Raw genomic sequence first — 13,986 nt, forward strand, 5'->3', positions numbered from 1 at the left:
ACAGGGGAGGGGCGCTGACCTGGAATACTGAGGTCACCAGTTCGAGGCCCCGGGCCTGCCCAATGAAGGCACTCACGAGAAAGAACTACTTACTACGAGTTGATGCTTCCTGCTTCTCCCCCTGTCCTTTCTCTCTCTCTCTCTGTCTCCTCTAAAATCAATAAATAAAAAATATATTTTTAAAATGTTTATTGATTTTAGAGTAAGCGAAAGGGAGAAAGAGAGAGAGACAGGAACATCAATCTGTTCCTCTACGTGCCCTGACAGGGGATCGAACTGTCAACCTCTGTGCTTCGGGATGATGCTCTAACCACCTATCTATGCAGCCAGGGCAATAAATAAAATATTTTTAAAAAATTTTTTAAATTTAAAAACTGCAGTTTTCATGTGTATATTACATATGTTTGTATGGAAAGAAAACCTCTAAGAATATTATTAAAGCTAAAATGTTAACAATATTTCTGAGTTACAAGATTACCAAAGTAATCATTAAAATTTTAGCTTCTCTATATTTTCTGGTCTTTCTAAATAAACATAAATTTCTTTTTTAATTTTTTTAAGAAAGTGATTAGAAGCATCTACTCATAGTTGCAGCACTTTAGTTGTTCATTGATTACTTCTAATGCGTGTCTTGACCAGGGGCTCCAGCCAAGCCAGTGACCTTGGGGTTCAAGCCAGCGACCTTGGGATCATGTCGATGATCCCACACTGAAACCAGTGACCTTGGGGTTTTGAACCTGGGATCTTAGTGCCCCAGGTTGACACTCTCTCCACTGCGCCATCACCAGTCAGGCAAAACATAAATTACTAGATTAAAAATAGGTTAGGGGTTCTGGCCAGTTGGCTCAGCAGTAGAACGTTGGCCGGCCTGGCGTGTGGAAGTCCTGGGTTCGATTCCTGGCCAGGGCACACAGGAGAAGCACCCATCTGCTTCTCCACCCCTCCCCCTCTACTTTCTCTCTCTCTCTCTTCCCCTCCCGCAGCCAAGGCTCCATTGGAGCAAAGTTGGCCTGGGGCACTCCAGGATGGCTCCATGGCCTCCGCCCTCAGGTGCCAGAATGGCTCCAGTTGCAGCAGAACAATGCCCCAGATAGGCCGAGCATGGGCGGTGATCCCGGTCGGGCGCATGTGGGAATCTGTCTGTCTGCCTCCCCCCCACACACACACCCCCGCTTCTCACTTCAGAAAAATACAAAAAAAAAGAAAAAAAGAAAAAAAGAAAAGGTTAGGGCCCTGGCTGGTTGGCTCAGTGGTAGAGCATTGGCCCGGCATGTGGAAGTCCTCAGTTTGATTCCTGATCAAGGCACACAGAAGCGACCATCTGCTTCTCCACCCTTGTCCCCTTTTCTCTCTCTCTCTCCACTCCCCTCCTCTCCCCTCCCACAGCCATGGCTCAAATGGTGCCAGTAGTTTGGCCCTGGGCACTGAGGATGGCTCCATGGCCTTGCCTTAGGTGCTGAAATGGCTTGGTTCTGAGGAATGGAGCAGCAGACCAGATGGGCAGAGTACTGCCCCCTAGTGGGTTTGTCAGGTGGATCCTGGTTGGGGCGCTTGCAGGAGTCTCTGCCTCCCTGCTCCTCACTTAATAAAAAATAAAAATTAAAAAAGGTTTTTGGAAAGTCTTCCATCTGTACTTTTAAAAAGATCATTCACGCCTGACCAGGCGGTGGCACAGTGGATAGAGCATCGAGCTGGGATGTGGAGAACCCAGGTTCGAAACCCTGAGGTCACCAGCTTGTGCGAGAGCTCATCTGGTTTGAGCAAAGCTCACCAGCTTGGACCCAAGGTTGCTGGCTTGAGCAAGGGGTTACTCGGTCAGCTGTAGTGCCCCGGTCAAGGCACATATGAGAAAGCAATCAATGAACAACTAAGGTGTCTCAATGAAAAACTGATGATTGATGCTTCTCATCTCTCTCCGTTCCTGTCTGTCTGTCCCTATCTATCCCTCTCTCTGACTCTCTCTCTGTCTCTGTAAAAAAACAACAACAAAAAAACCATTCACCAAGCAATATTTACTGATGTCCACTGTGCCCAGAGCTGTCACAATGTCTATAAAATACCATAGGATATGCTGAGTGACACCATAAAGAAAGGTTTTCACAGAAACTAGATAAAACACAAAGACCCCAAGCCCCTAAACAAACGTAGGTAATACCACCTCCTTTATCTGGGGACTCTTCAACAACATCAACCTCAGGACCAGGATCAGAGGATCTTGAGGAACAAAAGTACAGGGATGATTCAGAACATTAATGATTAACACACATTAAAGAGATCCAGCTTCTCAGCCACACGGTAACCAAGGCCACAAAGTTTGGTGACACCAGGGCTGGCAAGCCCTCTCATAGTTACTCTCAAGAGTTAAAACATTTTTTGGGGGGTGGAAGCCATTTACAACATCAAAATTAGGCAGAGAGGAGAGGCCCTGGCTGGTTAGTTCAGTTCGTTAAGGGCATCGTCCTGAAACAAGGTTGTGGGTTCAATCCCTGGTCAGGGCACACATGGGAAGCAATCAAAGAATGCACGACTGAGTGGAACAACAGATGCTCCCCTTCCCTCTCCCATCTCGTTCCCTTCTTCTCTCTGTTGCTCTAAAAATCAATAAAATTAAGCCCTGGCCAAATAGCTTGGTTAGATGGAGCGTCAACCCGGAGCACGGAGGTTGCTGGTTTGATCCCCAGGCAAGGCACAAACAGGAGCAGCTCGATGTTCCTGTCTCTCTCTCTCTCTCCCGGCCTCTCTCAAAAAACAAAACAATAAAAAGGTGGAAAAGAGAGGCAGCCTGGCTGGGGACTGAGGCCCCCAGAGACGGGCAGTGAGCTCCCGGAATTTCCTTTTTGCTCCATAGACCCCAGGCTGAGGGCTGGAGAAGCCGGCAACTCGAAGACACCCAGAGGTGCGGAGAGAAACTGCTCTCAGGAAAGCTGGCTTTCCGGTTAGAGAACAGTAACGGGCAGTCAAGCAAGACAAACTTTCTTTTTAAAATTTTTCCACTGATTTGAGAGAGACAGAGAAAGAAAGGGGAGAGAGGGAAAGAGAGGGGAGAAGGGGAGAGAGAAGCATCAACTCATTGTTCCACTTAGTTGTTCCACTTAGTTGTGCACCCAGTGATTGTTCCTTGTACGTGCCCTGGCCGGGGATCGAACCCACACCTCTGGCGTGCCAGGTCAATGCTTTATTCACTGACTGAGCCACCCGGCCAGGGCCAAGGCAGAAACTTGCAGATAAGACCTGCTCTGCTACAAGAAACTGCCGTGGAAAGCTGCGGCCCCTGCCAGCACGGGATGTTGCGGTGCCAACAAGACCTAGACTTCCAGCCTTGCCCGGCCGTCATGATGGCTCCCTCCTTCCCCACATCAGCACGTGAATACATTTTACAATTATGGAACATCCCCTCAACAGAATATTACTCAGTAATAAAAAGGGACAAACTACTGATACACGCAACACCATGAATAAAGCTCAAAACAATGATACTGGGGAAGAGGCCAGACACAACACCATAGGTTCCCCAGCGCTTGGAGAGTTTATAGAATGCACCGTGGTTATAAGAACTGCAGTTAAGATCTGTGGTTCTAAGAACTGCAGTTAAGATCTCAGTCACAAAGCTCGTGAGGAGGCAGGAGGGCTGTCTGTTGTACGGGGAAGCCGCACCGGAGGTCACGCACCTGCCCTGGATCTGTCTGTGCAGCAGCCGTCGGGAGATCTGCTTGTGCTCCGGCGTCTCGGCCACCCTCCTCGTCAGCAGTCTGTGCGCACCTACAGTGTGAGCAGCGCCAGCGTCACTTCCCCGTCTGCAGAAGCAGCAGCAATGCCAAAGGAGTAGTGACCTTTTATAGGGCTTATGACTTAGCTAGATCTCAGGGTCTTTGGACAACAGTCTAACATAGGAATCAATTTAACAATTTATTAACACCGTTCAAGGTGACATAATAATGAAATTTTCATAAAATAAGCAGTCCTGAAAAATGAACAGTGCCCACTACTAACACATCTTTCCACCTAGTTGGTGGCTCTTGCATTTACAATTAAATAAAGTATGTGAAAATGGTGATATGCCACATGAATGCTGAAATAGCTAATATTAAGATAAACCTAGCCTGGCCCTGGCTGGTTGGCTCAGTGGTAAAGCATTGGCCCAGTGTGTGGAAGTCCTGGGTTCGATTCCCAGCCTGGGCACACAGGAGAAGCAACCATCTGCTTCTCCACCATTCCCCCTCTACTTTCTCTCTATCTCTCTATTCCCCTCCCATAACCAAAGTTCCATTGGAGCAAAGTTGGCCTGGGCACTGAGGATAGCTCCATGGCCTCTGCCTCAGGCACTAGAATGGCTCCAGTTGCAACAGAGCAACGCCCCAGATGGGCAGAGCATCGCCCCCTAGTGGGCTTGCCAGGTGGATCCTGGTTGGGTGCATGCGGGAGTCTGTCTCTCTGCCTCCCCGCTTGTCACTTCAGAAAAATACAGAAAAAGAAAAAGATAAACCTAGCCTGACCAGGTGGTAGCACAGTAGACAGAACATCAGACTGGGACGCAGAAGACCCAGGTTTGAAACCCTGAGATTGCTGGCTTGAGCATGGGCTCATCCAGCTTGAGTGTGGGATCAGAAATAACCCTATGGTTGCTGGCTTGAGCCCAAGTTCGCTGGCTTGAGCAAGGGGTCTCTTGCTCTGCTGTAGCCCCTTGGTCAAGGCAGATATGAGAAAGCAATCAATGAACAACTAAGGTGCCTCAACAAAGAATTGATGCTTCTCATCTCTCTCCCTTCCTGTCTGTCCCTATTTGTCCCTCTCTGACTCAGTGTCTGTCAAAAAAAAGAAAAAAGAAAAAGATAAACCTAGCTGGCATAGACTGTCTTAGAGGAGGTAGCCAAATCATTCACAGGAGGACTTATCTTAACAGAGTTAAAAAGGACTAGAAAGAGGAGTTATCAGGAGGAATGTGGAGTAAAAACCTCTAAAAAACTCCTCCATAAGAGCAATGAGAACACGGACAAACATGGCCAAAATCAACCTTTCCAGACTCTGGAAATTAACCAATTTGCAACCTTACAGGGATTATTTATTCAACAAAAATGGCTGAATCTCTGAGAAAAGTGAGCTTTGTGGAACTCTCACTTGCCCCAACGTCCTCCCCCAGCCCTGAGGTAAGTATGCAAACCACAGCCCAGGAGCCTGTGGGTGGGGCGGACTGGGACTGCGGCACCCTCCCACCCCACTCCCAGCGCTGACACTATGGAGCCTGTCCAGCAGTTCCTGGAGCGTGCCACTGCTAGGCTTGTCTCTAGTTGACCCGACTCAGAACTCACCCAGGGCAAACAACCTCTGCCCAGGAAGCGTTTACTAAAAAATCAGCCATTGTAAGTTTAAGAGCTGCCGGAAATGGTTATAATACGTGGGGCAAACAAGCTGCCCAAAAGTTAAAATGGGGAAACTGGAGACTGAGGTGTCCACAGGGCACTCTGAACCTCTGACCATGCCAAGGAACCTGAAAGTCCAGCTATGGTAGGGCTGTGCACATGCTGAGCACAGCTGAGAAAGGTCTAAACTGCCACCTCTGGGGACCTGGAGGCTCCGGGAAAGCAGAAAGTAGGGGCTGTAAACCGCCTCGCTGAGTATCAAAGCCATAAGCCAGCACACATGCAGGGCCCTGAGCTGGGAGGCTTACTGGGCTAGGCATTTAAGGAAGAATCTGTCCGCCTGTGAGCTGACCACTGAACTAACCAAGCAGAGACTGGGAGCTCCACACAAAAGAATACAGACAGTTTTAAGAATTAGTTCTAGAAGACACAAAACAAACAAAAGCAGTAATGACAAACCTGACGGAAGGAGTGGGGTATCTGTAGAGCTGCCTTACTGTATAATTTAAAGTGTCCAGTTGGCAAGAAAAAAGGAGATATGCAAATAAACAGGAAAATATGGGCCACACACAGGAAAAAAAAAAGCTATCCCACTTAAAAAAAAACAAAAAACAACAAAAAAAAAAACACCAAAAACTCAGCTCTGGCCAGTTGGCTCAGTAGTAGAGCGTTGGCCTGGCATGTAGAAGTCCCGGGTTCGATTTCCGGTCAGGGCACACAGGAGAAGCGCCCATCTGCTTCTCCATCCTTCCCCCTCTCCTTTCTCTCTCTCTTTCTCTTCCCCTCCCACAGCCAGGGCTCCATTGGAGCAAAGTTGGCCCAGGCACTGAGGATGGCTCCCTGGCCTCTGCCTCAGGCGCTAGAATGGCTCTGGTTGCAATGGAGCAACACCCCAGATGGGCAGAGCATCGCCCCCTGGTGGGCATGCTGGGTGGATACTGGTTGGGCACATGTGGGAGTTTGTCTCTCTGCCTCCCCATTTCTCACTTCATAAAAATACAAAAACAAAACAAAACAAAAACAAAACAACAAGAAAGTCTTATACCTCAATGTCAAAAAGACAAACCCAACTAAAAACAGGCAAAAATTTGAACAGATATTTCTCTAAAGAAGATACATAAGCTGCCTGACCTGTGGTGGCGCAGTGGATAAAGCATTGACCTGGAAATGCTGAGGTCGCTGGTTCGAAACCCTGGGCTTGCCTGATCAAGGCACATATGGGAGTTGATGCTTCTAGCTCCTCCCCACTTCTCTCTCTCTCTGTCTCTCTCTCCTCTCTAAAAAAATGAATAAATAAAATAAAATTTAAGAAGATACATAAGCAACCAGTGAGCATATGAGAAGGTGCTCAACACCTGTCATCAGAAAAAAGCAAGTCATTACCGTGGTAACACAAGACCGGGTAACACCCACTAGAAATGGTAGAATAAAAAAGAGACAATAGCCCTGGCCAGATAGCTCTGTTGATTGGAACATTATCCTAAGTGCAGAGATTACTGGTTTGATCCCTGGTCAGAGCACATACAAGAGCAGATCAATGTTCCTATCTCTGTCCCTCTCTAAAATCAATAAAACATTCAAAAAAATTAAAAAAGAAAGCAGAGAGAGAAAGGAGACAATAAAAGGTGGTGGCGAAGATGTAGAGAAACTGGAACCCTCACATATTGCTGGTGGGAATGTATGATGGTGCACAGTTCTGGTGAACAGTTTGCTAAACACAGAGTTACCGTATGACCCAGCAATTCCATTCTATCCATGTGCCTGAGAATTAAAACACGTCTACACAAAATCTTGTACATGAATGTAGCAGCATTATTCACAACAGTCAAAAAGTGTAAACAACTCAACAGTCTACCAATTGATGAGTAGATAAATAAAATGTAAACTGCATACATCATTTTATTGCTAGCGGTAAGAAGAAATAAAGTCCTGAGACCTACTGTAGAATTCCACTTATACCCACAATAGGGTCCTGGCCAGTTGGTTCAGTGGTAGAGTGTTGGCCCAGCATGTGGATGTCCTGGGTTCAATTCTTGGTCGGGTACACAAGAAGAAGCGACCGTCTGCTTCTCTACCCCTCCCCCTTCTCTCTCTCCCTCTCCTGCAGCCATGGCTTGATTGATTATAGTGCATCAGCCCTGGACGCTGAGGACGGCTCCGTGGAGCCTCTGCCTTAGGTGCTGAAAATAGCTTGGTTGTGAGCATAGCCCCAGATGGGAGTTGCCAGGTGGATCCCGATCTGCATGCATGCAGGAGTCTGTCTATCTCCCATCCTCTCACTTGGAAAAAGAAGAAAAAAAAAAAGAAATACCCACAATAGGCAAATTTGTGAACCAGAAATAGAGTGGTTGTTGCCAACAGCAGGGGTGCCTCCTAACGGGTCTGAGGTTCCTTTTGGAGTGATGAAAATGTTTGGAATTAGCTGTGATGGCCGTACACCTCTGTGAACATACTGAACCCACTGAATCACATACTTTAAAAGAGTTGATTTTATAGTACATGAATTATATCTCAATTATTTAAAAAGAACAAAAAAAGCAAAAATAAAAACAAAAAGAATCCCCCCCCCCAAAACAACCCACAATACAAAAAAAGACTATCCTTCATTTCTTTTTAACTGGTTTTAGAAAACAGATGCTTGTCTGTAGGGGTAACTAGTAAAGGAGGACTGAGAGAGACCAGGATTACATTTTCATCAGAGCGTGGAGAGCCCCGCTGAGAAAAGTAAGTGAAGGCCCCCACTGAGACCAGAAACTAGATGCCATCAGTGAGCTTCTGTGATAAAGGGAGTCTAGGGACAGGCGTGGCCCTTGTGTCTTGGCTGCTCTGACAGGTACCTTTGGTCCCCCTGAAGCTGTCCGGTTGGTAGGCCAGGCCTTCCACGGCTGACACAGAATGGCTTCTGGGCAAGCCCCGCTTCGCCGACCTCTTTGAAGAAGAAATTTCCTGGTTGAAGAGATTTCTTCGAACTTTGGTCACTTCTGAAAGCATTAAATAAATAAATTAATTAACAAACGAGCAAATAAATAAATAAATAAACGAAGAGATAAAATATTATCACTAATAAATGCCATAATGGGAAAAGAAAGTTATCCAAAACAGAGAGAAGCTGATCTGTAGACTACCATATTGACACTTACTAATAAGATTTCCTTAAATATTAGACTCACACGGTGCATTAGTATTTTTACTTGTACAGATTCCATTTAAACCCAACCTTTTAGGAACACATGGAAGGCCCAGAGCACTTAAACTAGAAGATTCGCTCACTGTAAAATGGATTTAATCCTTAAGTAAAAGGTTGGCTAATGTCCATCATGGTCCTTTTCTACTAGACTAGGATTGTGATAAATTTCCTCACTTTGGACTTTTTTGCTCCTTTGTATTCAGTTCAGCCCGAACTAGAGAGAAACTGTTCTTTCCAACTTCAGACTTCTTTCTTCTAGACTCAAAGTTAGGGAAGAAAGCCGAAGCATCAAGAAACACCTGACAAAGCTAGCAAAATTATGTCTTCACCTCACGATGGCCCAGCAAAGGCTACTCAAAAGCTCCCTAGGATAAATTCCTCTAGGAGCCAGTCACTGAAGAAAACCAAAGAAAGGGCCACCACACTGGGAGGAGCCCTGTCTTCCCATCAGAGACATAGCCATCAATGGTAAGGACACCAATAACACAACCAAGTTTCAAAAAATGTTCACATAGAGCCCCTGTTACCTACCTTAGGCTACCTAGGAAACTGATTTATGACCTGACAGCTAAACTTGTATTTGTTACTTTCTGTTCTTCCCAACTTTTTCAAAGTTTAACATCTACAGAAAATTTCAAATACAATAAAAGTCGTGGCGAAAATTCCTGTACTGTCCACATGGGTGTCCCCCCCCCCTCCACCTCTCCATTGCCCAGCGGGCAGGGCAAGCTGCAGACACCACACCTCTGCGCTCCATACTCCATTTCAGTGTCTCCTAGGAACAAGGGCACATTATCCAGCCCACTACCCATTTTCAGATTTTTCTCACTATCTCAATATACTGTATTCTCCATGTATAAGACGCACCTTAATTTGGGGGCTCGAAATTTGAGGGGAAAGTTATTGAACTTTGTGTAATACACATCATAAAATTCACAGAATTCCTTCTCACTGTCAAAACTCCCATTAGCTTGTCCTCATCTGTGTCTGATGACGAATCACTGTCTTCAACAATGAGCGCAAATACAAGTGCGGAAAAAGTAGGAAATTTAAGTAAAAAAATCTACAATGGCTGTATAAGATGCACCCAATTTTTAGACCCCAAATTTTTTGAAAAATGGTGCGTCCTATACATGAGGAAATACGGTAATTTATAGCCTTTTTACTTTCTAAATTAAACTCTAAGCAGGGACCCAGTGTAGAGCCTTTAGCTGTTGCACCTAAACTGGTTTACACATCTCATCTAAACCAGTTTTACTGTGTCTTTTATTTTTTTGGCTTTCATGAGAATGGTGTTTTTAAAAGATTTCAGGCCATTCTGCAGAATGGAGCACTTTGAGACAATGGGAAGAGCTTACTCTCCTAGCACCTGGTACCTGGACATGTTTCACTAACCAACAACTACACGAAACCATGCGGCCGTTTAAATACACGCAATCAAAATAACTGTCATTCCAGTGATGGGCCGGGGCCCGGGAGAGCAGAGCATACCCTGGCCCGTGTCTTTCCCCGGGAGTGAAGGCTGCGGCAGAGTGGGGCGAGCGTTCTCCTGAAAGATGAGAAAACCCCATAAGAAAACAGGCATACGTTTAAAATAAAAGAATAGCCCTGGCTGGGTGGTTCAGTGGATAGTGCGTCCACCCAAGTGCAGAGGTCACAGGTTTTTTTTTTTATTTTATTTATTTATTTATTTATTTTTTCATTTTTCTTAAGCTGGAAACGGGGAGAGACAGTCAGACAGACTCCCGCATGCGCCCGACCGGGATCCACCCGGCACGCCCACCAGGGGCGAGGCTCTGCCCACCAGGGGGCGATGCTCTGCCCATCCTGGGCGTCACCATGTTGCGACCAGAGCCACTCTAGCGCCTGAGGCAGAGGCCACAGAGCCATCCCCAGCGCCTGGGCCATCTTTGCTCCAATGGAGCCTTGGCTGCGGGAGGGGAAGAGAGAGACAGAGAGGAAGGCGCAGCGGAGGGGTGGAGAAGCAAATGGGCGCTTCTCCTTTGTGCCCTGGCCGGGAATCGAACCCGGGTCCTCTGCACGCTAGGCCGACGCTCTACCGCTGAGCCAACCGGCCAGGGCAGGTCACAGGTTTGATCCCAGGTCAGGGCAGGTAGGAGAAGCAAACAATGAGTGCACAACTAAATGGAACATCTAAGTGGAATAATGAGTTGATGCTTTGCTCTCTCTCTTTGCATACCCTCTTCTTTCTCTGCTCTCTCAAAATTCAATGAAAAAAATTTTTTTAATTTAATTTTACTTCTCTGATCTCTAGTATCTAGTTCCTACTCGTAGAGACACTGCCTTCCATTCTAATCTACATGCCAGAAGGAACAACTCTGCTGGTGCCATTTCCTGTCTCTTAAAAACGACTCACTTTTGTTATTAAGAGAGAAAGACAGGAAGAGAGAGAGATGAGAAACATCAACTCATAGTTGCATCACGTTAGCTATTCACTGATTGCTTCTCACATGTACCTTGACCCAGGGGGCTCGAGTCGAATGAGCCCGCACTCAGGCCAGTGACTTTGGGGCTTCGAACTTGGGACCTCAGCATCCCAGGTCATCATTCTATCTACTGTACCACCACCAGTCAGGCAAGTCGACTTACATTTTTTGCAGCTCTCTTGGACATTTTGGGAATTTCAATTTGTCGAAGATTCTGTGACCCCTCCGCAATGCTTTTATGTCTTATTAATGCATTTTTCCTTTTAAAAATAGAAAAATCTTTTAAATAAAGGACAGTGATCTTGGCACTGGCCTGAATTTATAGCAAAACAAGTCAACCCCAGAATTTCCAAAAGTAACAACCAGAACCAGTTATGAATAATAAAGAGTATTAAAGAAAACTTAAAAAGCAAGCATTAAAGAAAAGTTAAAAACACCCTCAGCTCATCTCATACAAGGCTCCTACTTCCTAGAGACCCCCACAGACAGCCAATAGCATGCGGACTGTGTGATAATGACTATGTGTCCCCTAGATGATACAGTCCTGTGTTCCTAAGACTCCTCCTAACAACCAGGAAACACATCGTAGGAACTCCAATGATGGCTTCTGTGATTCAGACATAGGGCAACAAGGAATTCTACGATTTATACACAAAGACAACTGCCTATGGTTTAAACACGCCCTTTGGCAGAACTACAACAGTGCAAGGAGCTCCTTCAATTCCTGAGCTACTACCTTCTCTTCTTGGCTGACCGGGTACGAAGCTCCTCCAGCTGCTCAGTTTCAGTGCCACCTAGCACCGACTTCTGAGCACTTGACGCAAGAGGCACAGAAAGAAGAGGTGACTTGCTTTCCTGTGTCATGGAATCATCACTGAAAAAATCTGTGGGAAGGACACCGGCCAGCTTCGGGGGAATCACAAAGCCCAGGCTGTCGTAGAGTTTTCCAAGGGTCTTTGGGATGGAGCTGAGATACCTATGGGACAGAGTGACTAAATCCGGACCAGTACGTCACCACAGCACCCTCTTACCCCCCACCCCCACCCCGCACCCGGCATGAGGAACAGTCCTCACAATTCCAGAATTCTGAAACAATACCATATGTAGTTCTTGGCAAAATAGTTTTAAAGTTAAGGTAGGAGTCATCCAACTTACAAGCCCAGAATGCCTTCCAGGAACTTTGCCAGGTATGCCGAGTCCTCAGTTAGACACACCATGCGCAGCAACTCTGCCACCTGCAGGGGGTGCTACAGAATTACTACATGCTGCCAGAAGGGGTTTTACAGAACTACCACCCGCGGCTGCAGGGCAGCCGGAAGCATCTGTGGCAGTTCCCAGCGGCCCCGGCATCATACTTGCCTCCTCCACCACCTGGTCCACCTCGTCCACGTTCTCATGTACCGACGGGCACTGCGCACAGGTCTCCAAGCGAAGAAACACCTGAAGCTGGCACCTTGAAGGAAGAAACATTTGGTTACATCTACTCTGAATGCCACTTAACTAAAGGCTCCTTTCTTAATCACAGACCTACTTAAACAAAAAACAACAAACCGGAGAGTCACTGCTTTCTCTAAATAACGCAATGGTTACAGGGAAATCAGCGCCTCAAACTGCCTATTCACGCATGAAGAATCCGCTACAAAAGCCTCTGAGCAATTTGCCGTCAATTCTAAATGCGTCCATGCCCAGCTCAGAGCTTTGTTTTAGAGGAACGGTTAAAAAAAGAAAAAAGAAAAAAATTCGTTACTTACTCTCTGACTTTATCTTCTTTATCCAGGCTTTTCCCTATATTCTGTCTAAGACTTCTGCTAGTTTTTAAGAGGTTACTTTTAACTTGCTGCAGGCAGTCCCTCTGAAAATACAAAATTATCACAAAGGAGAATGTTACATTCCCGTCATTATTTCTAATTTCTTCCCACATGACGAATGTCTGAAGAAGGGGAGGACATTCCCTTACACATTCCCCCTTCTTTCGTGTGAATCAAAAACAGTGAAATGATGGCCTGGCCTGTGGTGGCGCAGTGGATGGAGTGTCGACCTGGAGCGCTGAGGTCGCCGGTTTGAAACCCTGGGCTTGCCTGGTCACGGCACATACAACAGCAAGCAATGAACAACTCAAGTGAAACAACTATGAGTTGATACTTCTCGCTCCATCCACACCCTCTCCTCTCTCTGTAAAATTAATAAAAAATAAAAAAATCTGCCTGACCAATGTTGGCACAATGGTCACCAGTGTGAGCATGGGATCACAGACATGACCCCATGGTCGCTGGCTTGAGCAAGGGGTCACTGGCTCGGCTGGAGCCCCCATCCCCCACCATCAAGGCACATATGAAAAGCAATTAATGAACAACTAAAGTGACGCAACTACAGCCTGACCTGCGGTGGCACAGTGGATAAAGCGTCCACCTGGAACGCTGAGGTCATGGGTTCAAAACCCTGAGCTTGCCTGGTCAAGGCACATATAACAAGCAACCAATGAACTAAAATGAAGCAACTATGAGTTGATATTGCTCACTGCCCCCACCTCTTCTCTCTTTAAAATCAGTAAACAAAATCTTTTAAACTCAAAAGAAAAGAAAACAAAGTGATGCAACTATGACTTGATGCTTCTCATCTCTCTCCCTGCCTGCCTGCCTATTTTTCTGTCTCTCGTGCATTCGGGAAAAAAAAATCTAAGAAAGAGTAAAACAAATATTCTTTTCTTCTAAAAAAAATTTAAGCCCTTGCCAGTTGGCTCAGTGGTAGATTGTCAGCCTGGTATGTGAAGTCCTGGGTTCAATTCCCGACCAGGGCACACAAGAGAAGTGCCCATCTGCTTCTCCACCCCTCCCCCTCTCCTTTCTGTCTCTCTCTCTCTCTCTCTCTTCCCCTCCCGCAGCGAAGGCTCCACTGGAGCAAAGTTGGCCCTGGTGCTGAGGATGGCTCCATGGCCTCCGCCTCAGGCGCTAGAATGGCTCCGGTTGAGCAACGCCCCAGAGGGGCAGAGCATCAC

The 13,986-nt window shown here is 46.5% G+C and overlaps 1 protein-coding gene across 2 annotated transcripts in view; it reads right to left on the reverse strand.

Annotated features, from left to right (window-relative positions):
• Nucleotides 1-13,986, reverse strand: part of TICRR (TOPBP1 interacting checkpoint and replication regulator) — a 54,349-nt gene that overhangs the window by 11,818 nt on the left and 28,545 nt on the right. For both annotated transcript variants that reach the window (XM_066354818.1, XM_066354817.1), the window contains exons 9-17: nt 12,743-12,843; nt 12,351-12,444; nt 12,147-12,226; nt 11,728-11,967; nt 11,155-11,251; nt 10,036-10,093; nt 8,195-8,338; nt 3,669-3,759; nt 2,159-2,214 (exon numbers count right to left, since the gene is read on the reverse strand). In XM_066354818.1, coding sequence (XP_066210915.1) covers nt 2,159-2,214; nt 3,669-3,759; nt 8,195-8,338; nt 10,036-10,093; nt 11,155-11,251; nt 11,728-11,967; nt 12,147-12,226; nt 12,351-12,444; nt 12,743-12,843 — 961 coding nt within the window. The remainder of the gene's footprint in view (nt 1-2,158; nt 2,215-3,668; nt 3,760-8,194; nt 8,339-10,035; nt 10,094-11,154; nt 11,252-11,727; nt 11,968-12,146; nt 12,227-12,350; nt 12,445-12,742; nt 12,844-13,986) is intronic.

The sequence above is a fragment of the Saccopteryx leptura genome, chromosome 13 (assembly GCF_036850995.1).
Source record: "Saccopteryx leptura isolate mSacLep1 chromosome 13, mSacLep1_pri_phased_curated, whole genome shotgun sequence".
NCBI classification, from domain to species: domain Eukaryota; kingdom Metazoa; phylum Chordata; class Mammalia; order Chiroptera; family Emballonuridae; genus Saccopteryx; species Saccopteryx leptura.